This window comes from Labeo rohita, chromosome 5 (genome assembly GCF_022985175.1).
Source record: "Labeo rohita strain BAU-BD-2019 chromosome 5, IGBB_LRoh.1.0, whole genome shotgun sequence".
Lineage (NCBI taxonomy): Eukaryota > Metazoa > Chordata > Actinopteri > Cypriniformes > Cyprinidae > Labeo > Labeo rohita.
Genome location: NC_066873.1, coordinates 42,311,359 through 42,335,719, shown reverse-complemented (window position 1 = coordinate 42,335,719; position 24,361 = coordinate 42,311,359). Strand labels below are relative to the sequence as shown.

The 24,361-nt window shown below is 31.5% G+C and overlaps 1 protein-coding gene across 1 annotated transcript in view; it reads left to right on the top strand.

Annotated features, from left to right (window-relative positions):
* Positions 1–24,361, top strand: part of unc5ca (unc-5 netrin receptor Ca) — a 191,195-nt gene that overhangs the window by 88,521 nt on the left and 78,313 nt on the right. The window contains exon 4 of the mRNA XM_051109261.1: positions 7,090–7,193. Coding sequence (XP_050965218.1) covers positions 7,090–7,193 — 104 coding nt within the window. The remainder of the gene's footprint in view (positions 1–7,089; positions 7,194–24,361) is intronic.

The following is a 24,361-nucleotide window of genomic DNA, read 5'->3' as shown; positions in this document are numbered from 1 at the left end:
AATATATCAAATATGAAATATAACATATAATAACTGTGTTTTATTTGATTAGTGACTAAATTATTTTATTTATTTTTTTAATTCGTTTTAGGTCTGTATATAGTGATCAGTGCAATATTAGATTAGTGTAGTGAGTGAATATTTTTTATTTGATTACTTTATATTTTATACAATATTAATTTTATGTAATACAATTTATAAATAATACTTTTAAGAAATTGTATACAATATATATGGATATATATCCAGTCTCTAAACTATTCATATATAAAATATTTAAAGTCACTAAACTAATCAAATATAAGATACATTCACTATACATAGCACCTAAAATAATAACAAATGTATTATTTAACATATATACAATAAATATATATAAAAATATAAAAATATAATATAATATAATATAATATAATATAATATATAAAAATTATATTACATTAAATTATTTAAAAATATTATTTATAAATTCTATTACATGCAATTAATATTATAAATTAATAATGTCAAATATGAAATACAACATATAATAACTATGTGTTTTTGATTAGTGACTTTTTTTTTACATTAGTTTTAGGTCTGTATATAGTGATGGTATATAGTGTAGTTTAGTTTAAATATATATTATTAGTTTAGAAACTGATATTTGTTATATTTGTTTACTTTAGTGACTTTTAATCTTTAATATATTATTAGTTAATGGACTGTGTATGGTAATGTGAATGTTATATTTGATTAGGTAATGACCTTAAATATTGTATATATTATTATTTTAAAGACTGTGTATAGTGATAAATGTTATTTGATTATTTTAGTGACCTAAAAATAATATTTTCAATATTAGATGTCATATGATAGATGTCATAGATGTCATATCTATATTAGTGACTAAATATTTTATATTTTTTAGAGTGTACGTGTGATGATAGATATTATATTAAATTAGTGACTAGATTAGATTAAATTAAATTAAATTAGTAACTAACCTTAAATATATGTTATATATTATTAGTTTAGGTGCTAAATACTATATATATAATTAGATATAATTAGTTTGTGTTATTTATTGTCAGTTTAGGGAGAGTGTATGGTGATAAATGTTATATTTGATTAGTTTAGTGACTTTGAATAGCGCTGGGCATTATACGTGATGTGTTGGGGGACTATGGTCAGTTTGTTGCTGAAGTCCAGACATTATAATTATGAATGAAATAGGAGTGCTGTTATACAGGTGTGTGTGTGTGTGTGTGTGGCTTCAACTCTGTTCAGGATATTAATGCTGTTTAAGATTTGTTGCTGTAGCAATGTAGAGCACTAAAACTATGAGTTGAATGCATTACCGTACTCGCACACACACGGACCCACACCTCCTCTGAGACGTGATTTATTTGCCTATTACCTCCATCAGTAATGTGAGGGAAAGCAGACACGCACGGTTTGTGTGTGTGTGAATGAGCCGAGCAGTAAAAAGCTCGACAGGCTGAAGATATTTTCCTTATGCGCCCGTGTGTGTTTTATGTCCAGTTGAATGGAGAAATCACATCGCAGACAATTGAAGGTTCATGGTGAGCAGCGGCTCTGGATGAAATAGATAAAAAATATGTTTCTTGATCTCAATATTTTTACAGTGTTTTGACGAGTGAAACCACTCAGGAGAATCATCCATTCAACTATGGGCACATCAGCTGTTGTTGAGAAGTAGATATTTTATGTCAAAATCTTGTTAAAAATGGTTAAGGCAAAAAAAAATGTCTATGTTCTCAATCATTGTTTATAATTTTCAATCAGCCAAATTAAATGGGGAGAGAATACATTGAGTATTCAGAATCAGTAATCAAATTTTACATTTCTATGATTTATTTAATTTCTAGCAAACACACTTCAGTTCTTACATTAAACCCAGTTTGGGAAACACTGGTTAATATAATATTTAATGCATTTTATGAAGTTGCTTTTAAAAAATGGAATATATTTTCTTTCTCTTTGCTTTTTATGTCAGTATGGTACAAGTAAAGCAAATTAGATTAAAAACTAATCTAAAAAGTGTCCATAATACATTTACCTGAAATGAGTAACTTAGATTACATGACTAACTACAGTTTTCATCATGTAATCTGTAATCGGTAATGCGCTTTTTTTTTTTAAATAATCCACCCAGTCTGTCTGTCCATCTGTCTCTGTAATGTTGTTGTTATTATTATTATTATTATTAATATTATTATATTTTGTCAATTGTATTATTTTACTTTTATTTAATATTGGTTATCATAAATTATTTATTTATTTGTTTGTGCATCTATTTATTTATGTATGTCTGTTTAATTCTTTATATTTTATAAAGAGTACTTTATATTGTATAATGTAAGGTACTATTTTATTGGCAATATCAAATTATAATTTTTTTATCATATTATGAAATATTACACAAAAAATAATATTTTTAGATTTCATTAATTTTATTATTATTTAATATTTTAATATAAACATTTGGGTGTGTGTGTGTGTACATACACACACACACACACACACACACACACATATATATATATATATATTAATATAATAATTAACAAAAAATGGTCACTGTCTAAGAGCACAGATCGAGCCAGACTCAGAACATTTCTATTAAACAAAAATGACACATTTTTTTGTTCTTTGTTTCACACTGAGATTACAACACCAGCAGCTAATAGAAAAGGACAACACTGACTCAGTGTAAGACTTATAGAACAATTCCATCCATGTCCTATCTATATTGAATGATCTTAGTTTTCTTAAACAGTATAGGTGTTGCTGTGACTTATACAATTATTTGTATATAAAATATATAATAAAGGAGACAAAACAGCCTTGAGGAGTTCCTGTAGATGTCATCGAGGGAGCTGATAAACTACTATTAACTCTCACTCTTTGAGTTGTCACTTAAAAAATCCAGAATTTAACCCACTAAATTAAAATCAAAAAGACCAAAATTAGTAATTAACTTATCTGCTAAAATATAAGGTTGCAACAAATTAAAAGTAGATGAAAAATCCACAAACAAAAGCTTAACATATGTTTTGCTCACTTTTAGGTTTAATAAAGTTGATGTTGCATCTTCGACACCTCGTTGTGTTCTATAGGTGAACTGAAGGGGGTCTAAAAGATTTTTAGTTGAAAGATATAGTAATGTGTCTATAATAAATATAATAAAATGTCTATTTTAGTCAATTTATTACTAAATGTATATATTATATATTTTTATTTTAAAATACTTTTATTTGGTAACACGTTACATAAGGTTCTATTAGTTAAAGGAGAAGTCCACTTCCAGAACTACAGTTTACAAATAATGTACTCACCCCCTTGTCATCCAAGATGTTCATGTCTTTCTGTCTTCAGTCGTAAAGAAATTATGGTTTTCAAGGAAGCATTTCAGGATTTTTCTCCATATAATGGACTTCATTTGTGCCCTGATTTTGAACTTCCAAAATGTAGTTTAAATGCAACTTCAAAAGGCTCTAAGCCGAGGAAGAAGGGTCTTATCTAGTGAAACAATCTGTCATTTTTTTTCTAAAAATAAAAATTTGTATACTTTTTAAGCACAAAAGCTTGTGTAGCACAGGCTCTGGGATGCGTGTTCACGTACTATAGAATCATGTCGAAAGGTCACGACGAACGTAGGTGGAACTACAGACACAGTGTTTACAAAGCGAACGCGCAAAGACTAAGAAAGTGCAAGTAAGTCAAACGCTGTTTACAAACAATAAGGTACAACGATGTCGGACGATTCTGAAGTTGTAGGAGAAAATAAGATGGAGTTTTTCGACATACTCTGCCTGTTTGAGCCTGGAGTACACAGACGATGAACTTAGACGTGATGCGTAGTAGTGATGGGAAGTTCAGATCATTTTACCAACTCTGACCTTTGAGTCTCGTTCAGCAAAATTAACAAATCTTTTTTCGAGTCATTTTGTTCATTTTAGCAAAATACAAATAAAATGTTACGTGTTACTTCCCTAACACATCTACTGCTTACACAAACGTTGATTACACTACAAACAAGACAAAACTGTAATACTATAAGAAACAGAAAAGATTAATTCATTGTTTACCTGGGTCTTTAGTCTATGATAAGCTCACCTCACCTCTTATCTGACAAGATTTGGGGTTTGAGTCATTTGTTCATCACGTGACAGCCCCATAAGATGAACAAACCACTCGAGAAACCCGAAGACTTGAAACAGGTGAACTAATTCCAGTACAGAACCTAATAGGATGTTGCGCATGCGCGACTGAACAAATCACTCCCCGAGACGACTCGTTCTTCCCGAGTCACATTAAAGATTCGTTCAAAATGAACTAATCGTTCAAGAGCCTGTGCTACACAAGCTTTTGTGCTTAAAAAGTATACAAATGTTTATTTTCCGGAAAAAATGACCCATTGTTTCGCTATATAAGACCTTTCTTCCTCGGCTGGGATCTTAAGAGTTGGAAGTTCAAAATTGGGGCACCAGTGAAGTCCATTATATGGAGAAAAATCCTGAAATGCTTTCCTCAAAAACCATAATTTCTTTACGACTGAAGACAGAAAGACATGAACATCTTGGATAACAAGGCAGTGAGTAAATTATTTGTAAATTGTTGCTCTGGAAGTGGACTTCTCCTTTAACATTAGTTAACTGCATTAGTTAACAAATTAACAATGAAAAAATACTTATAACGCATTTATTATTAAGTCATCATTATCTTAGTTAATGTTGATTCCAGCATTTCCTTATGCATTATTAAAATGAAAAGCTGTATCTAATAATGTTAGTTAACGGACCTGAGCAAACATGGACTAACAATGAACAGCTGTATTTCTATTGACCAACGTTAATAAGGATGAATAAATATTGTAACAAATGTATTGTTCATTGTTAGTTCAAATTAGCTCATGCATTCAGTACAGTCAACAAATGGAACCTTATTGTAAAGTGTTACCTTTTATTTTATGGGAAATATCAAATTATTATGTATTACAATATGAAATATTATAATACAGCATACATTATAAATGATCTATGTATGTGTTCTCCAGCTTCAGTGAAGAGATATCAAGTCTTACCTTTATCACAAACCTCACAAAGCAGCGAGAAAGTACATTGGTATTCAGATATTCACCCCCTCCACAACTATTCACACACATCCTGCATTTACAATTCACAGGTTCACACATGAGGTGTGAGAAGGATGTGTTGAAGACGAGATGAGTTTGGCCTTCTGTCCGTTAGACCTCAAGTGTTACACACCCACTCACACACAAACACACACATGAAATCCAATAGGGAAAAATAGATATTTACACCCACACGTGAACATTATGAGATAATAAAGCAAGTAGCACGTGTTTGCTTCGACCTGAGAATATGGCAGATATGAGCGTCATTCACACATCCTGTGCACTGTACTCTTCACCTGTGTGAAGACCAATCACACACACTGTCAACTACACAGCAAACATCACAATGAGATGAAACCCGGTGTGATAATGAATTTTGCACTACTTATTATAAGTCTGAGAGAACATCTGTTATTCTTCCATTTAAACCTGGAAATAAATGGGACGTTTTCAAATATAATGACCGATAAAAATGATCTAGTTCAAATAGGATTATTTTAAACAGATAGTATAGGAAAATCAGTCGTCAAGTTAATAAAATTCTTATTTTATAATTAATTATAATAATTATTATTAAATATTATTCACTATATTACACTTAAAATGAAAAGTATGATTTGAACTGTATAGTACAGGAAAACCGATCATTAAATTAATAAATTCATTTATTTTGCCAGTTAATAATTTTAATAATGGACATTTTAATATAATTGTAATATTTAAAAAACAGAATAGGATTTTTGAACCTGATAGTACAGGAAAATCAGTCATTGCTAATACAATTATTATAATGAATTATTATTAATTATAATTACACTATTAAAATATATTTTTAAAAAACTAAAAATATTATTTGAACCATATAGTACATGAAAATTGATAGTTAAATGCGAAGTTTTTCAAATAAAATGGCCGATCAAAAATTATCTGGTTCAAATAGGATTATCTGAACCAGATAGTATAGGACAATCAGTCAAGTTAATGAAATTCTTATTTTATAATTAATTATAATAATTATTTTTCACTATATTACACTTAAAAAAAAAAAAAGAAAAATATGGTTTGAACCAAACCGATCATTAAATTAATATATTAATTTATTTTCTCGCCTTTAATAATTTTAATATTGGACATTTTAATATAATTGTAATATTTAAAAAAAACAGAATAGGATTATTTGAACCTGATCGTACAGGAAAATCAGTCAATCAGTGAATTTATTATTAATTATAATTACACTATTAAAATATTAAAAAAAAAATATATATATATTATTTGAACCATATAGTACAGGAAAAATGATAATTTAATAAATTCAATACTTTTGTCACTTTTTAGAATGTGCTTTTTATAATTGTAATAATTAAAAAAACATAATAGGATGATTTGAACAATATAGTGCAGGAAAATCAGTCATCAAGTTAATACAATTATTATAATGAATTTTTAATTATAATTTCACTTTAAATATATTTTTTAAAAAACAAAAAAATTATTCAAACCATATGGTACAGGAAAATTGGTCATTAAATTAATTAATTCATTAATTTTGTCACTTTTAGAATGTGTTTTTTATAATTGTAATAATTAAAAAAAACAGTAAAATGATTTGAAGAAGATAGTATAGCAAAATCAGTCATCAAGTTAATAGAATTATTATTTTTATAATGAATTATTATTATTATTATGAATTATTATTCATTATAATTACACTTTTAAAACAAACAAACAAAAAAAAAAAGATGAAACCAGGTGCAATAATGAATTTTGCACTACTTATAAGTCTGAGAGATCATCTGTTCTTCTTCCATTTAAACCTGGAAATAAATGGGAAGTTTTCAAACAAAATGACCACATGAAATGTAAGAAATACTCTGCACTGTTTCTCTGTGACTAATGAAGTGTAAGTAAATGAGGTGCCTCTCCTTCTCCGTTTTCTTCCACAGTCTTGAGGAAGACGTTTGAGCAGGAACCCTTGGGGAAGGAGGTGTCACTCGAACAGGAAGTGCTGCTGCAGTGCCGCCCACCCGAGGGCATACCGCCTGCTGAGGTACAAACTCACACACATGCAGTCAATACCGTACAGATCAGCTTTGCCTATAGGGATGAATGTCAAGCTCTATCCTGTGTCGCCAGCTGTCAAACTATTTTTTAAATAATTAAATGTACTAATTAACATGTTAAATTGACAGCTCTTATTCATATTAGTAGGGCTCAACAGGACTGAAGGCAAAAAAAATTGCTTTTTACTACTCCTATAGTGTATGATTGCAGAAAAAAATACGTGTTTATTAAACATTGGAGCAACAGATTTGTGAAAATAAATGAAAAGCCTTTTAATCCCAAATATGCAAGTTATACCAATACTTTAGCTAAAGTAGCATGTTTTATCTTGTTTAAAACAATCACTCTACTTTAAAAATCTAAAACTATTCAAAATGAAAACAAAAAGTCTTTGTGGATGTTAATATAATGAACTAGATGAACATATTTTGTGAGGACACCTTTGTGGATTTGAGCAGAACTGGCTTCTTACATCTATGAAAGACGACCTTGAGAGCAGCTGGTTAAATATCATAGAAAAAGTGGCTTGGAAATGTGAGGTTTGTACTGAGAAAAGCTTGCACATCATTTGAATGCAAATTCCACTTTTTTATATATATATAATGCAGTAATGTATGAATAATTTTTTTCTGCTGCTGTTCAGTATGTGTGTATGCAGACCTTGTTGAGATTTGTCTGGAGTGTCAGTTCCACTGAACTCTGAGGTTTTGTGAACTGTGTAAAAATAGAGAAGAAGTGTGAAAGTGTAAATGGAGGGCAGAATAACACACTAACCTGATGGGCTGATTTACTGCTTAACAGTTTGGACGCATAATCTTCATTAAATTGATGAAATGATTATAATTAATTTTACAATGTATAATATTTTATGACTTTTTGTAGTTAATAATAATAATAATAAAGAAAAATATTATTTGAACCAATCATTAAATTAACATATATTTTATTGTTCATATATTTTATTATGATTATTAATTTAGTCACTTTTAGTTATTTTAAAAATGCACTTTTTTTATAATTGTAAAAATTGTAAAAGAACAGGATTATTTGAACCAGATAGTACTGGAAAATCAAGTTTAAAAAAAATATTATTTTATAATTAATTATAATAATAATTATTAATTATTAATCACTATTTCACACTTTAAAAATGTGATAGTACATATTTAATCATATAGTACAGAAAAACCGGTCATTAAATGAATCAATTCATTAATTTAGTCACTTTTAGTTATTTTAATAAATTTGAACCAGATAGTACAAGAAAATCAGTCATCAAGTTAATACAATTATTGTAATTCATTTGAATAATTATTATGAATTATAATTACACTGTTTATATATATATATATATATATATATATATATATATATATATAGGAAAATCAGTCAAGTTAATACAATTATTCTATCTACACTATTAATTAGTAGCAGAATTCGGTAGTGCTGTATGTTGTTTCAGGGTTGATATCATCTGAAGTCCTCTGTGGGGTTGGCATCATCTCTTCTTAAGTGTTCTGGATCCAGACTGGAGCTTCTGAATTCCTAGTTACCACGGGATGTCAATCCCATGGCAAAAACAGAGAACAAATAGGAACATAATTAGCGTAGCTGCTGTTCAAACTAAGAAAAGAAAGATTTGTTAAACCAGAGCTAAAAGATTAATAATGAACATTTGATCAGATATAACTGCAGGAAAAGTTTATGAGATGCATTATTTGAATGCTTGGCTAAAAAGATGTGTCTTTAATCCAGATTTAAACAGAGAGAGTGTGTCTGAACCCCGAACGTTTGGGAGCCAAATGTGAAAAAGCTCTACCTCCTTTAGTGGACTTTGCTATCCTAGGAACTACCAACAGTCCAGAGTTTTGTGACCTTAGGTAGCATGATGGATTGTAGCGTGGTAGAAGACTAGTTAGGTACGCAGGAGCTAAACCGTTAAGTGCCTTATAGGTAAGAAGTACTATTTTATAGCTGATGCGGAACTTAATAGGTAGCCAGTGCAGAGACTTTAAAATTGGGGTAATATGATCATATTTTCTTGACCTGGTAAGGACTCTAGCAGCTGCATTTTGGACTATCTGTAGCTTGTTTATTGAAGATGCAGGACAACCACCTAGTACTGCATTACAATAGTCCAGTCTAGAGGTCATGAATGCATGAACTAGCTTTTCTGCATCAGAAACAGGTAACATGTTTCGCAGCTTGGCAATGTTTCTAAGATGGAAGAATGCTGTTTTTGTAACATGAGAAATATGTTTTCAAAAGACAAGTTGCTGTCTAATATAACACCCAGGCTTTTGACTGTAGTGGAGTTATTATAATTACACTTTTAAAACATAAAAAACTGAAACAGTATAGTACAGGTACATAGTACAAGTGATAATTAAATGAATAAATTCATTAATGGTTCTACTTTTCATTATTTTAATGTACTTTTTCATAATTGTATTAATAAAAAAAACAGAATAGGATTATTTGAACAAGATAGTACAGAAAAAATATTACTTTATAATTAATTATAATTATTATTGTTAATTATTATTCATTATAATGACACTGTTTCATTATTTATTTTCTTATATTTATATTACAAAATTATACTTCTTATTAATTTTAATAATAATAATGATTAAAACAGAAAAGGATGAGATGAACTGGAGAGCACAGGTAAATCAGTCATTAAATGAATGAAAAATGCAGTGGATTACATTTGTTTGTGAAGGGAATGCGCCTCCCAATCTACATATATCCGTCTATGTTCGCCAAATCATTCATGATCCAGCTTCACTTACAGCAGAAGTGAGCATAGGGTTTTTTTTATGAATCTTTGCGATCGTCTTTCCTAATAACGTGCTAGTTAGCAAGTTTAGTCACTAAACGCAGCTAAATGCGGCTGAAGTAAACAGGCTCGTCACTCCACAGAGAGAAGAGAGGGGCGGGGCGAGCAGAGCTCATTTGCATTTAAAGCAAACTCGACCAGAACAGGATGATTTTTGCAGAGCTGATTTTGACAAGGTAAAAAAGGTGTTATTTACACTACCACTGAGAAATTTTAACCAAAGCATGTTATAGACTTTTCATTAAGACCCTAAAGAATCATACCAACTTGTGGAAAATGGGCATGCGATAGACCCTTTAATAATAAGTTGAACAAGATAGTAGAGGAAAATCAGTCATCAAATGTCCAGTATACATGTTTCTCCTTCAGTAGTGCTTAAAAAGCATCTTAGGGTGGACCTCGTGATGTTGGAGTGTTGAAAAAGCTCAAATATAAGTGTTTTTATTTATTTATTTCTTTGTCATCATTCCTGTCTGTGTTTTGGGAACTTTCCTGCTTCTCTACAATGTGGCCTCTGCGTCCAAAACTGTCTGCTGCTGTATGCTGTAATGCTCTTGTGCGCATGTTGAGTTTGTCTGTCATCACACAGTACGTGTGCTCAGAGCCGTCAGAGTCGTTTCTGCTCCTGACTGTGACCCGGAGGTCGAGGGTTCCCAGAAGACCCGTAAACGACAGCTGCGGCTCCCAGAGGACACTTCACACACATACACACACACACACATTCGGGGCCGAGTAAGTTGAGATGTGAAGAAGAGCCATGTGAATTCCACCGAGTGCTGCAATATCTCTCTGTTCCGCTCGCTGACTCCGTCTAGACTGAAAAACCTTCGTACCGTCCCCGCATGTTCCCGGAGGGTGCTGGGAACACCGTGACCTGGTCAGGATATACATTTTCATGTAAATATAATTTGGCTTTTCTGAACAATGCGAGCGAGTGACCTCTGTGTTCAGCGGGCGTATTTTTGCTGAACACCCACAGCGTGAGCCGCTGCCTTTAGGGAGCCAGAACAACCTAAAATAACAGTGCAGAAAGACGAGACCCGGCCAATCACAGAGCCCTCATTAAAATCACACTGTTTCCATGGCGATAGGATATAATATACATACAGGTTAACCTGGACACACCGGCAGGCCATAGTTAGCAACCAAAGACCTTCACTTTATACTCTCACAATTATCTTCTTGGCCTCTGACACACACACACACACACATGTGTAAAGTGTAATACAGTGGCAGGAGTTTATATACTGAGGGAGCTGTATTTGTACGATGAATGGTGTGCTATTCATAACATCCGTAAAATCTGCAGAAACCATCAAGACGCGGTGGGAAACACACATGCAGATACGCTTGAAGCACTCTAGAGACGCACATAAACACACACACACACACTATTGAGACTGAAACTGTATTTCATACTAATGTTGTTGAAGCTGCTCTGTAACTGTGGCTTTCTAAACTCCCAGATACTCATAATTTAAAGTAGTTTAAGTAATTTAAACAGTCAAGCTGCACTTTTCATAAATATATGGTTCATTTTCAGGAACTGCCATTTTTTTTGATACCTGTAATTACTGGGAAAAATTATAGATACTTAGTCACTTAGTTTTAAAGTTGGGGGTTAAAAAAAAAAGTCTTACGCTTACCAAGGCTGCGTTTGTTTAATCAGAAATACAGTAAAATCAGTAATATTGTGAAATGTTATTACAATTTAAAATAACTGTTTTCTATGCAGTGTTTATTTCGATAGAGCCAGATAGTAGAGGAAGATCAGTCATCAAATAATAAAATCATTATTTTTATAATATTATATTATTTTACAATTTTTTGTAAAACAATAAAAATGATTAAAACAGAAAAAAATGACTTGAACTGGAGAGTACAGAAAAATCAATCATTAAATAGTATTATAACATGATTAATTTTGTACTTGTTAATTATTTTAATTTGTTTTTATAATTTTAATTACTGTAAAAATGAGTTGAACCAAATAGTACAGGAAAACAATAAATAATTATAAATGATTAAATTACATATATATATATATATATATATATATATATATATATATATATATATATATACACACTACTAGTCAAAAGTTTTTGAACGGTAAGATTTTTAATCAATTATTAAAAAAATATTATAACAAAACATTACTTCTGTGCTAATTAATTATTTTAATTTGCTTTGTAAAAATGTGAGCTGAACCAAATAGTACAGGAAAATGAATAATTAATAATAAATGGTTAATTAAATGTAATCATATATAAAGGTTAATTCTATATATATACACACTCCCAGTGTATATTAATATTTTTAATGTTTTTTTTAAAGAAGTCTCTTCTGCTCACCAAGCTTGCATTTATTTAATTGAAAATACAGCAAAAACTCCAAAATTTTGAAATATTTTTACCATTTAAAATAACAGTTTTCTGTTTGAATATATTTTATGAATTTTTAGCATCATTACTCCAGTCACATGATCCTTCAGAAATCATTCTAATTTTCTGAAAATGCTTCTTGAGGAGTAAATCAGCATATTAGAATGAGTTCTAAAGGATTATGTATTTAAGAAATATATTTAAATATAAAGCAGTTATTTTAAAAAAGTACAAATATTTCTCAATATTACTGCTTTTGCTTTATTTTTGATCAAATAAATGCAGGCTCTGGTGAGCAGAAGAGACTTCGTATTCGTTGATGGAAATGCCAATAGATTTTCGTCGTTGTTTTTGTCATTGAAAAAATTTTTATTTGCTGTATTTCTGATCAAATAAATACAGCCTTGGTGAGTAGAAGATGAAATTTCTTTAATAAAAAAAAACTTCTTCTTTTTTTTTTTTTACATTTAAATTACCCTGCTTAGAAATTTTATTTTTATTTTTAATTGTAAACAAATGCATGCATATTTCTGCATAAATTGCCACAGTTATAAGCCATATTCAAATGCTATTAGTCAATGGACACATACTTACTGAAATTAATTTATGACTTTGACCTGCCGTGTGCATATGCATACATGTCAAAATATGCGTGTCAGCATGTGTACTGCATTAACTCGACTCGGACACAATAACTCACTCCATCTCCAGATGCATTTGTGAAATTTACACACGCGCTGACACATTACCAACATACAGAACATCAGCACTTTTAATTAATGGCACGCCATAAAAGTCTGTTACCGTAAACAGTCTCCATCTTCATTAGCATAAAACACAGTAAAGTGCTTTTGCTCTGAGCTAATGAAGGAGATATTAATTCCTGTAACTGCGAGGCTGCAAGAGCATCAAACACGCCGCTGGAAGCTGTTTTGCAGCTTTCTGTTGAACGCGTGTGAGAGCAGCGCTAAGGAGAAGCTGTGTTTCGAACTTAACTACATTTGTCAGGAGCGTGACAGCAGCTTAGCTGTTTTCAAATAGAGCAGCTTTTCTACTAACAAGCTATTTTCCCAACAAGTTGCGGTGTAAAGCATGCAGTTAAGTTATATTCTTCCACCACACACCCAAAATAAGTCCTAACCACCATCGACACTGGAAAAGCAATTACTAACCCAAAACCTAACCCTAAAACACTATTATTTTAACCCTGACACAGTACATTTGGAAAGAAGACTGGGGCTAGTTGTTACACAAGTCAGCTGTCTAATTACACAAATGCGAGTTTTCTCTTGCAGTGCTTTTGTGTTACTTTAAACAACAAGATCAATCTTATTGAATTGTCTAAAAAAATTATAATCTGTAAATTATTTTTGTTTTCTACATAGTAATTTCATGCAATTTATGACTGTCAACTATATTGACCAAAACCATGGTCCAAAGTTTTTGTATATTACAGGTTTGCATTTTTTATTTTATTTTATTTTTATTTAGTGCTGTCAATTAATTAATCAGATGAACTGAATTAATTACATGATATGCTGACTGATTAATTAATATGTTATGTTAGTATTGAAATTACATACAGGTCAGACATCATGAATTATTCATTTAATTTTCTAATTTTGCATTAATGTATATATGTTTTCATCTTCATTTATTGATTTATTTTGTGCTAAAAATATTTTAGCCAGTTTAATAGCAGGTTTGCATTGTAAATGTTTATTTTTATTTATTTATTCATTTTAAGTCCACATACTGACACAGTACGTTTGGAAAGAAGACTGGGGCTAGTTGTCACACAAGTCAACTGTACAGTTACACAAATGTGAGTTTTCTCTTTCAGTGCTTTTGTGTGCTACTTTAAACACCAAGATCAAACAACCTTATTGATTTTTTTTAATCTAAAAAAAGTATAATCTGTAAATTATAATTGCTATTTTTTTTTTTTTTTTTTTTAATTATGAAGGTTGTCACATATGTTTTCTATATAGTAATTTCATGCAATTTATGACTGTCAATTATGTTGACCAAAACAATGGTCTAAAGATTTTATATTTTATTTTATTTTATGTTATTTTAGTACTGTCAATTAATTAATCAAATCACCTGAATTAATTACATGATATGCTGATTGACTGATTAATTAAAATGTTACTTTAGTATTAAAATTACATACAGGTCAAGCATCATGAATTATTCATTTTATTTTCTAATTTTGTATTAATGTAGATATGTTTTTATCTTTATCTATTTATTTTGTGCTGAAAATATTTTAGCCAGTTTCATAGCAGGTTTGCATTGTACGTTTTTTTTTTTTTTTTTTTTTTTTTTTTTTTGTCCATATACTGACACAGTACATTTGGAAAAAAGACTGGGGCTAGCTGTCACACAAGTCAACTGTCCAATTACACAAATGTGAGTTTTCTCTTGCAGTGCTTTTGTGTGTTCCTTTTTACACCAAGATCAAACAACCTTATTGAATTTTTGAAGGTTGTCACTTATGTTTTCTATATAGTAATTTCATGCAATTTATGATTGTCAACTATGTTGACCAAAACAATGGTCTAAAGTTTTTTGTATGTTACAGGTTTTATTTTATTTTATTTTATTTTTTATTTTTTTAGTGCTGTCAATTAATTAATCAAATGGACTGAATTAATTACATGATATGCTGATTAATTAAAATGTTACGTTAGCATTGAAATTACATATAGGTCAGGCATCATGAATTATTAATTTAATCTTCTAATTTTGCATTAATGTATATTTATTTTTCATCTTTATTTTTGTTTTTTTGTGTGTGTGCTGAAAATATTTTAGCCAGTTTAATAGCAGGTTTGTAAATGAATCGTAAAAAAAAAAAAAATCCATATACTGTGACAACATGCCCCGCTGTGGCATGCCATAAATAAAGCATATGTTCAATGAACTGTATCTTTTTTTGTCCTATAGGCAATAACAGTGGAAATAGTTTTTTCAGCCAAGACTTTAATAAGAAAACTGAAATTGACTTTCAAATATACACTTACCCTGAGAAATATTCACCAGAGTAAAAAAAAAAAAAAAAAAAAAAAAAAAAATGTGACAGCTAGCTCCGGTCTCTTCTCATAAGAAAATGCATAGCACAGTTAAGATAAAACAAAGACAGTGAAAGCATGTAAATTTAACTTACAAATACTTAAAAATGATTTATATACACAAAAAAGTTTTTTTCATGGAAATTAATACTTAATAATACTTTCTAATAAATGCTGTTCTTTTGATCTCTATTTTCATCAAAGAATCCTGAAAAAATGGTGTTCCTGAGTGCTAAATCATAGTAAAATGTAAACTGGAACATTTATTCTATCAATATTGATAGATGCAAAAATGTTTCTTGACAAGAATTGCATTCTTTGCTAAACCTAAAGTGCTTCAAAGAAGCATTAGTGAAGCTTTATTTTAAAGGGAAAGTTGTCAAAGTGAAGCTAAGTGTGTGTGAGGTGTGTTTAAGCTCTCAAGTGAGCGCTGAGGTCAGAAGGAAGTGTTTCAGTGTGTGTGTGTGTGTGTGTGAGTGCTTTACCATGTGGCGTTCGTGGGGAAGTGTGTGTTCATTATGCAGGACTCAAGGGACGAATCGCACACGCTAAACGCACCTGATCTCCATGATGACCCGTAACCGCAAATCTGGCCCCGCTGTCTGCAGCTGTCATTTATCTCAACACGCTTTCATTCTCCTGCTCTCGCATTTCTCACTTCCCTTTCTGTTTTTTCATCCCTCTATTCATTCATAAACCCAACCGTATCATTCCATCAGGCTATCTGAGGACATTTCACGTTTGGTATTACAAGTAACACTTTACAATAAGGTCGTTTGTTAACATTAGTTAATGTATTAATTAACATGAACGATCAATGGACAACAAAATTTATTACACTAGGTATTAATCTTTGTTAATGTTAATAAATTACATACATGTCAGAGAGCATGAATTATTTATTTAATGTACTAATATTAATAATAAATATAATATATATAATAATATTTTATAATATATAATTATACATTTGTATTATATATATATATATATATATATATATATATAAAATTTTAATAATATTTTTATATTATATATTTATTATATAATTATATAATTGCACACTTTTATCATAGTTTTTTTTTTCAGTTGCAATTAACACTGCAATTTTTTATGAACTTACTTGAAATTACATATCAGAGAGCATGGATTATTTATTTAATTTTGCATTAATGTGTTTATAATATTAATTATGCATAATACTTTTATATATAATAATATTTTATAATATATAATTACTTTATGTATTTTTAATGATTATATATATTTTTTTATTATATTTATTATATAATTATATACTTTCATTTATTAAAGTATATATATATATATATATATATATTATTGATTTATTGATCGATTTTTTTATTCACACTACTTTTTATCACATACATTTTGTTTCACATGCAGTTAATATTTTGCCATTTTTAATGAACTTGTACACATTTTTTTTGGAGTTTTGTGTTCTGAAAGTTACAGTATCCTCTTACACAGAGAAATCTTTCATTTCAAGAGATCAGGGAAAAATAATATGAGGCCTTTACCTTCTGCAAAACAATAAATAGTTCCAATGGCCTTTTTTACTTCATGTATATTTTCATTCATTTGTTTTAACAGATGGTTTCTTAAAGCAACTGCCTGGAGACAATTAATATAACAAATAAGAGTGATGATATCAAAGGTTACACACAGAGCTGCAGTAATACTGTGTGTGTGTGTGTGTGTGTCTCTGTGGAGTTTGTGATCTCTGGAGGTTCTCTGTGCATCTGTGTTGTGATTAATGACCGTCTCTGCCCTCAGAGAGCGAGACACAGCACAACAACAGCTCAATACAGCTCTCATCTCTTTTCTCCTCTTATCTTAGGTCTCATCTCCTCTCTTATTGCTCAAAAGTTGCTCTTTTCTATCTCACATAAATATCATGTTTGTTTCAGAAATAATTATAGGTACCTTTTTGAATCGATTAAGAAAAACAATAGAGATATAAGAGAACTTATTTGTGATTTAATGTCATCAGGTTATACTTTAAAGCTTAAAAGTTGTATTTTCAGTCATCTATCAGATAGATAGATAGTTATTATCTATGTGTTATTCGATTTCTCTTTTTTTCTCGGATTTGTTCTTTTTTTTACCAGTTTTATTGTCCAGCAGTTGAAAATCATGTGTCTAATCATTTAGAAAAATAATTTATGATTTGAGGAATTGTTCATCTCTGGAAGAAAAACTAATAGTGATGCTTGCCTAAGCAAACACCAGTAATTAATGGCTGATTTAATGCACTTATCACTTGAGACAACAGTGTCCTGTATGTGTGTGTCTGAAAGGTATATATAGCTTTGGGCCTCAGTGACATGCTCCAATGGCCCAGTTCTGTCTGTTTAACGGCCCCCAGCCCTCCCTCAGTCTGTGTGTGTGTGTGTGTGTGTATGAGAGAGGAAGAGAGAAAGATAAATTTCCCGTCCGCCCAACTGCGCTGAGAAATTTTTCCGCTCTTGCGTCTTTATTTAAGTCGAACTTTGATGCCGACACAAAAGAAACAGACAGAACGACTTTATCTGTTGAAATATTCACGCAGCCATTTGCTCTTGAAACACACGCTCAGATCTCACATGCACTCCTCCGACCTGAGCAGGAACAGGAAGCTGATCAGAGATCAGAGTGTCGGGATCAGAACATAAGAAGCTTTGTGACAAAAAAAGGAGATTTGAGGGCTGTGTTCTCAATGAAGGACTAGTATTCTGCACAGTTTACACTGTATACATTTTAAACTGTCATGTGCTACACTGTTGTCACATGACATCACTTCATTTAATGTTTAACCCTTTACTATATCATTTGGATCATTTTGCTGAATAACCTGTTACACACAATCTCCTACATGCCTTCTGTCGTCTGATTTATAGTTTATACTTTTTAGCAAATAAAAGGCCTTTTAGTATAATTGTAAAAACATCCACCTTCAGCTCTAAAATCTTTACTGATTTTTATAAAGTAAACAAAAGAATAACTTATATATTGTTAGTAATATTTCAGGAACACTTACAGTACTGGACTAAAGCAACTTAGCTTTACTGGATTATCCATACATCATTTTTAGAAAAATCATGTTTAAATGTGAATGTTAAATATGGTCATCAGGCTTTTGAGGACTGTGTATTTGTTCATTTCTCAATCATCATTCTATTGCAATGCATTATATGTTTTGAAATTTTTCGATCATAAAACTAAGCATATAAATATAGCTGCAAGCAGCAATTGTGGGGCCAAGCACAAAAGAGGCAGAATGAGGAGCTAAGCATGCAAAGGAGCAACAGACCGACTACAACAATGAGTAATTAAAGCCATTTTAGGATGATATCAGTTGAAATGGCTGAAAAATTATAAATACAACCACTAATAATATAATTTAATGGCTTATCACTTTTGACCAATAGGTGGTGCTGTTTTCAAATTGATGTGGCGTAGTCTATGTGAGGTGACAATGACACACACAAAGTTTGGTGTCATTATGTCAAAGCTGTACGGAGATACAGCCTCAGAGTCATTTTGGCATTATGGTCATTTTGGCATTAGCGCAGTCTGAAGATTATTTGAGTCAAATTTGGTGAAAATTGGACCAACAGTCTAGGAGGAGTTTGAACAAGTAGGTTTTGTACATTAATCAAAATGGCGGAAAGGAAGTTCAGCCAACTATCGTATATTTGGTATGTATATTGTCGGCATGACCTAAGGAATGTTTTAAGACCAATTTTATTACAATAGGTTAATATCAGAAAATTTTTTGTAAATTTCATTATTAATATTTAGTGAATGGTGTATTACTTCTGACCAATAGGTGGCGCTGTTACCAAATTGATGTGGCGTGGTCAGAGGGAGGTGACAATGGCACATATAAAATTTGGTGCAAATATGTTAAAGCTTTGCAGAGATACAGCCTCAGATGCAATTTGGCATCTTTCCAGAAAATTTGTTGATGCGCTAAACGAAAACCAGTTTGTATATCGACACAAAATCCAGAACTTTTTGCCATCAAGGTCTGAAGATGATCTGAGTCAAATTTGGTGAAAATCAGACTAACAGTCTAAGAGGAGTTCAAAAAAATAAGTTTTCAACATTAATCAAAATGGTGGACAGGATGTTTGGCCAATAGTGGCATAACGGGCATCAATGTTCTTGGCTTGACTCAAGGAATCTCTTGAGATCACTTTCATTACAATAGGCTAATGTAAGCAGAAGTTATTAGCATTTTTGTACATTTCTTTATAACTTTTGGTCACAAATTGGCGCTGCCACCAAACTTTTTTAGTACTGTCCGGGCATGGTGCCGAAGACACATACCAAGTTTCGTAATGAAACGTCAATGCATTCGTAAAATGTAGCATTTTTTTGACAAAATTCAATATGGCCGACACCCAAAATTGCTGACATGGGAAAATTGGGTATGGTTCAACTCGGCATGATGCACCAAATCAAATTTTTGGCTGAACCATTCAGAAGTTATAAGCAAAAAGAGCCATTTTTCGTATCTCCTGACCACTAGGTGGCACTGCGCTGAAACACTGCAGGTACCCTCAGGTCATGCTTGTTATAACACACATGAAGTTTGGTCTCAATACGCCAAACCGTTGCGGAGATATAGCCTCACATAGATTTTAGCGTGCTTTTCGTAGAAATCGTTTGCGCGTTATTCAAAAACAGTTTGAATAATCAATTTGAATTCCATGACTTTTTGCCAGCATGGTCTGAAGATGATCTGAGCCAATTTTGGTGAAAATCAGACAAACCATCTAGGACGAGTTTGAACAAAAATGTATAGAAAAAAAAAACACGAAACCTTACGATTTTTTAATTTTAGATTTAGCATTTTTAATTTCAACTCAGCATGAGCCAAGGATTCAGAGGAAAAAAGAATTTCCTTTCTGTGCCTTACAGTTCAAAAGTTATTAGCATAAAATGATGGACAAGTGGTGGCGCTAGAAAGTTTGAGTTAGAGATTCCAACTTTGCTGTGGTTAATGTTGGGACTGACCTCTATCAGTGTGCCAAATTTCACAACTTTCCCACAAGCGATTCTATGGGCTGCTATAGACTCGAGCGGAAGAAGAAGAGTAAGAACACCAACTGATACAATAGGTGCCTTCACACCTTCTGTGCTTGGCCCCTAAATATAATCTTTCTAAGATAAGATATTATTGGCAGATAGAGTGAAAACTGATATTTATATGAATTTTATGAATTGATTTACATTGAAAGATCAGAATTTAAATAACTTTTACTAATAGCAGCTGTGCCAAATTGCATATTTTTGCTCAGTTTGAGCCTCTGAATAAAACTGGGGGTTGTTTTTGTTTTCTCATCAAGTATGATCTTCATATTCTCAATATATATAGGTTCAATAAACTTTTCTATTTCAAAAAATGTTTTTCTGACTATTATTTTATATGTCAGGCTTTGCAGGGTTAATTAAGTTAGTGGCTATTTTCATGTCAGAAATTAAAACTTATAGTTTAATCCAATTCAAATCGAATCAAATGTGACCCTGGACCACTAAACCAGTCAGAAAGGTCAATTTTATTTATACACCATCTGAAAGTTGAAAAGCTTTCCATTGATGTATGGTTTGTTATGATAGGGCAATATTTGGAAATGTGGAATCTGAAGGTGCAAAAAAATCTAAATATTGAGAAAATCACCTTTGAAGTTGTCAAAAGTTCGTAGCAATGCATATTACTACTCAAAAATTAAGTTTTTATATATTTATGGTAGGAAATGTACAGATATCTTCATGGAACATGATCTTTACTTAATATCCTCCTGATTTTTGGCATAAAAGAAAAATCAATCATTTTAACCTATACAATGTATTGTTGGCTATTGCTACAAATATACCTGTGCTACTTACAACTGGTTTTGTGGTCCAGGGTCACATATAATAAATATGAAATGGGAAAATCTATGATATTTTTTCCGGTTTATCCATCACACTAGAAACAGAAGGTCAGGTTGAGCATATTGCATTTTGGGATACAAAAACAGTGTGTATGTGTGTGTGTGTGGGTCTGTCAACTGATAGTTTCACTGACTTAATTAACAAAAGCAATTGTGCCAATTATGTTAATGAGACTGCCAAGCAGTCAATAATACAGGCTATTCTGTGTGTGTGTGTGTGTGTGTGTGTGTGTGTGTGTGTGTGTGTTGTACCAGTTTATGTTTGTGATGTTATTATCATGTCAGTTTATTGTGCTGTGTGGTTGTTACACTAGTAATCTACTGACAGATAATGACCGAAACACAATAACACATGAATAGGATTCAGTCTTTTTGCACAATATGGCAGTTTTTGGGTATAATCAAACCTGTGTGATGTTTAATGAATGAATGATGCTCATTTATGTGTTTGCTTATGGATGCATATACATAAATCAAAACTGTCCATATATATTTGCCATTTTGTTTGATTGTACTATTTTTGTTTATTTTTATTATTGTTATTGTTATTATTATTATTATTATTAAAAAAGTTAATAACTACAAATATATTACCGTCAACAAACAGACATTTTAAACAAAGCTGTTAAACACAGCCACTGCCAGGTTTGTATTTGTAGATATGCACTGAGTGCAATTTTCTTGGCCGATTCTGATATTTTTTTGTGTGTGTGTGTGACCTGCCGATACCAGTTTTGCCGATTCCAATTTTCTTCCTAATAACTATAATTCAGAGCATATATAAGCAAAAAATCTATTATTTTATAATTATAAATTAAACAATTAAAAATATATATATTTACATCATAAAAATGTATTAAACGTTACCCCAATCTGGAATAAGATATTCTCTATAAATATATTTAAACTGCAAAATTTCAAATGCATAAATAATTTTATAAGATTAATATTTTAAATATTTTTAAACATGCAAATAAGAAATGTTGGGGAAAATGCTATGAAACTTTTAAATATGAAACCAAACCACCATTAGGTGGTGGCAAATGACTGCGAGTCATTTAGTCATTCATTCAACTGATTCATTCAAACAGCAGATTAATTTAGAAACGAGGCAAGTGACTGTCTTTTGTGAATGGGTTTTTGAATCATTGACTCACTAGATTTGTTCAAAAGCGTGGATTCATTCAGTAACGAAACACAGCTGTGTTGTGCACAGACACGCAGCAGTTCTGGAACTATTTTCGACAGTGAAATTTTCGTCACATTGCAATCACTTTGATATTTGGGTTAAACATCTTGGGTTGCGCAATGCTGCATACCTTAATCATATGCGGAAAACCGGCTAATTCTGGTCCCTGAAACTTATGTATATTGTAGATATACATAATCTTAATGCGGTAGTTGGTTTTTCAGTCCTGGTAGTTGATTGACATGAGCGTTTTACCTCAGATCAGCTGTAACAGTCAGACCTCCATTGTTTCAATGCCGGAGCAGGAATGCAAGTTAGACAAGAATATCTCTGATTGAGGTGTTGTGTTGCTGGATGTAATAATGAACATAGTGGTCGTCATTTACTCCTGACATCTGAGCCGCTGAAGATTTGTTTGTGAATGGAATGCGCCTCCCGATCTACATATATCCGTCTATGTTCACATGAGTCATTCATGATCCAGCTTCACTTACAGCAGAAGTGAGTATAAGGGTTTTTTATGAATCTTTGCGACCGCTTTTCCTAATAACGTGCTAGTTAGCAAGTTTAGCAGCTAAATGCGGCTAAAGTAAACCGGCTCGTCACTCCACAGAGAGAAGAGAGGGGAGGGGCAAGCAGAGCTCATTAACATTTAAAGCAACCTCGACCAGAACAAGATTTTTGCAGAGCTGATTTTGGTTTTAGACTACCGTTAAGAATTTTTAACCAAAGTATATTATAGACTCTTCATTAAGACCCTAAAGAACCATATCAACTTGTGGAAAATGGGCATATATTACAGTAGAAAACAGTTATTTTAAGTTGTAATAATATTTCATTATATTTCACTATATTAACTGTGTTCCAAAATATAGCTGGAAGTGCTTGCCCGCCACTCATATTGAAATAATTAAACCAACAGATAATGAATTCAATCATTAATCAAATGCACTCATTTATTTTGTAATGTTCCATTATTCCATAATATTAATATTCCAGGGTCATGGCTAAAACTAGTACTAGATTTAAATACTTTCCCTTTCATATATTTCCAAATGTCATTTTTAGTAATAGTAGGCTTCATTTCCCAGTGATGTTTGAATGAATGTTTTGTTTCTCTAAGAAGTTCATGAAAAGAGTTCATCCAGCTGAGCGAATTCCAGGGCGGATCTCTTTGTCTGTTCTCTGTGAAAATAGAAAAATCTCTTCACAGCGTTCCTCAAATATCTGTGTCACACACACACACACACACACACACACACACACCTCGGTCCACAGACGACACTGCTGGAGGAGGCTGTCAGCCGCGGCGTCTGATCACCGAAAGATGAAAGAGACACAAACTGATTCTACTTTTACTATCTTCCTCTCTGTAGATACAAAAGAAATCAGCTCAATGTGGCCTGGCGTGATTGTTAGAAACACATTATTTCCAGATTATCCAATATGATTTATCACGATGAATTCGGAAGAGATAGCAGATCAAACCACGAGCAGCATAAAGGCATAGTTCACAAATAAAAGTGTTACATTTTCACTAAAATGAAAAATTGGTCGTCACTGGTTCTGCCTCTTGTCATTCCTAACTTGTATGACTTTCTTTCTTCTGTGAAACACGAGCTTTGTGTGTGTGTTTAATCTACTGTGTTTGTTTGAGCTCAAGGTGAGAGTAAATTCCAGGTGTCCGTAATAACAGCGTTGGCTTGTGCTTCATATC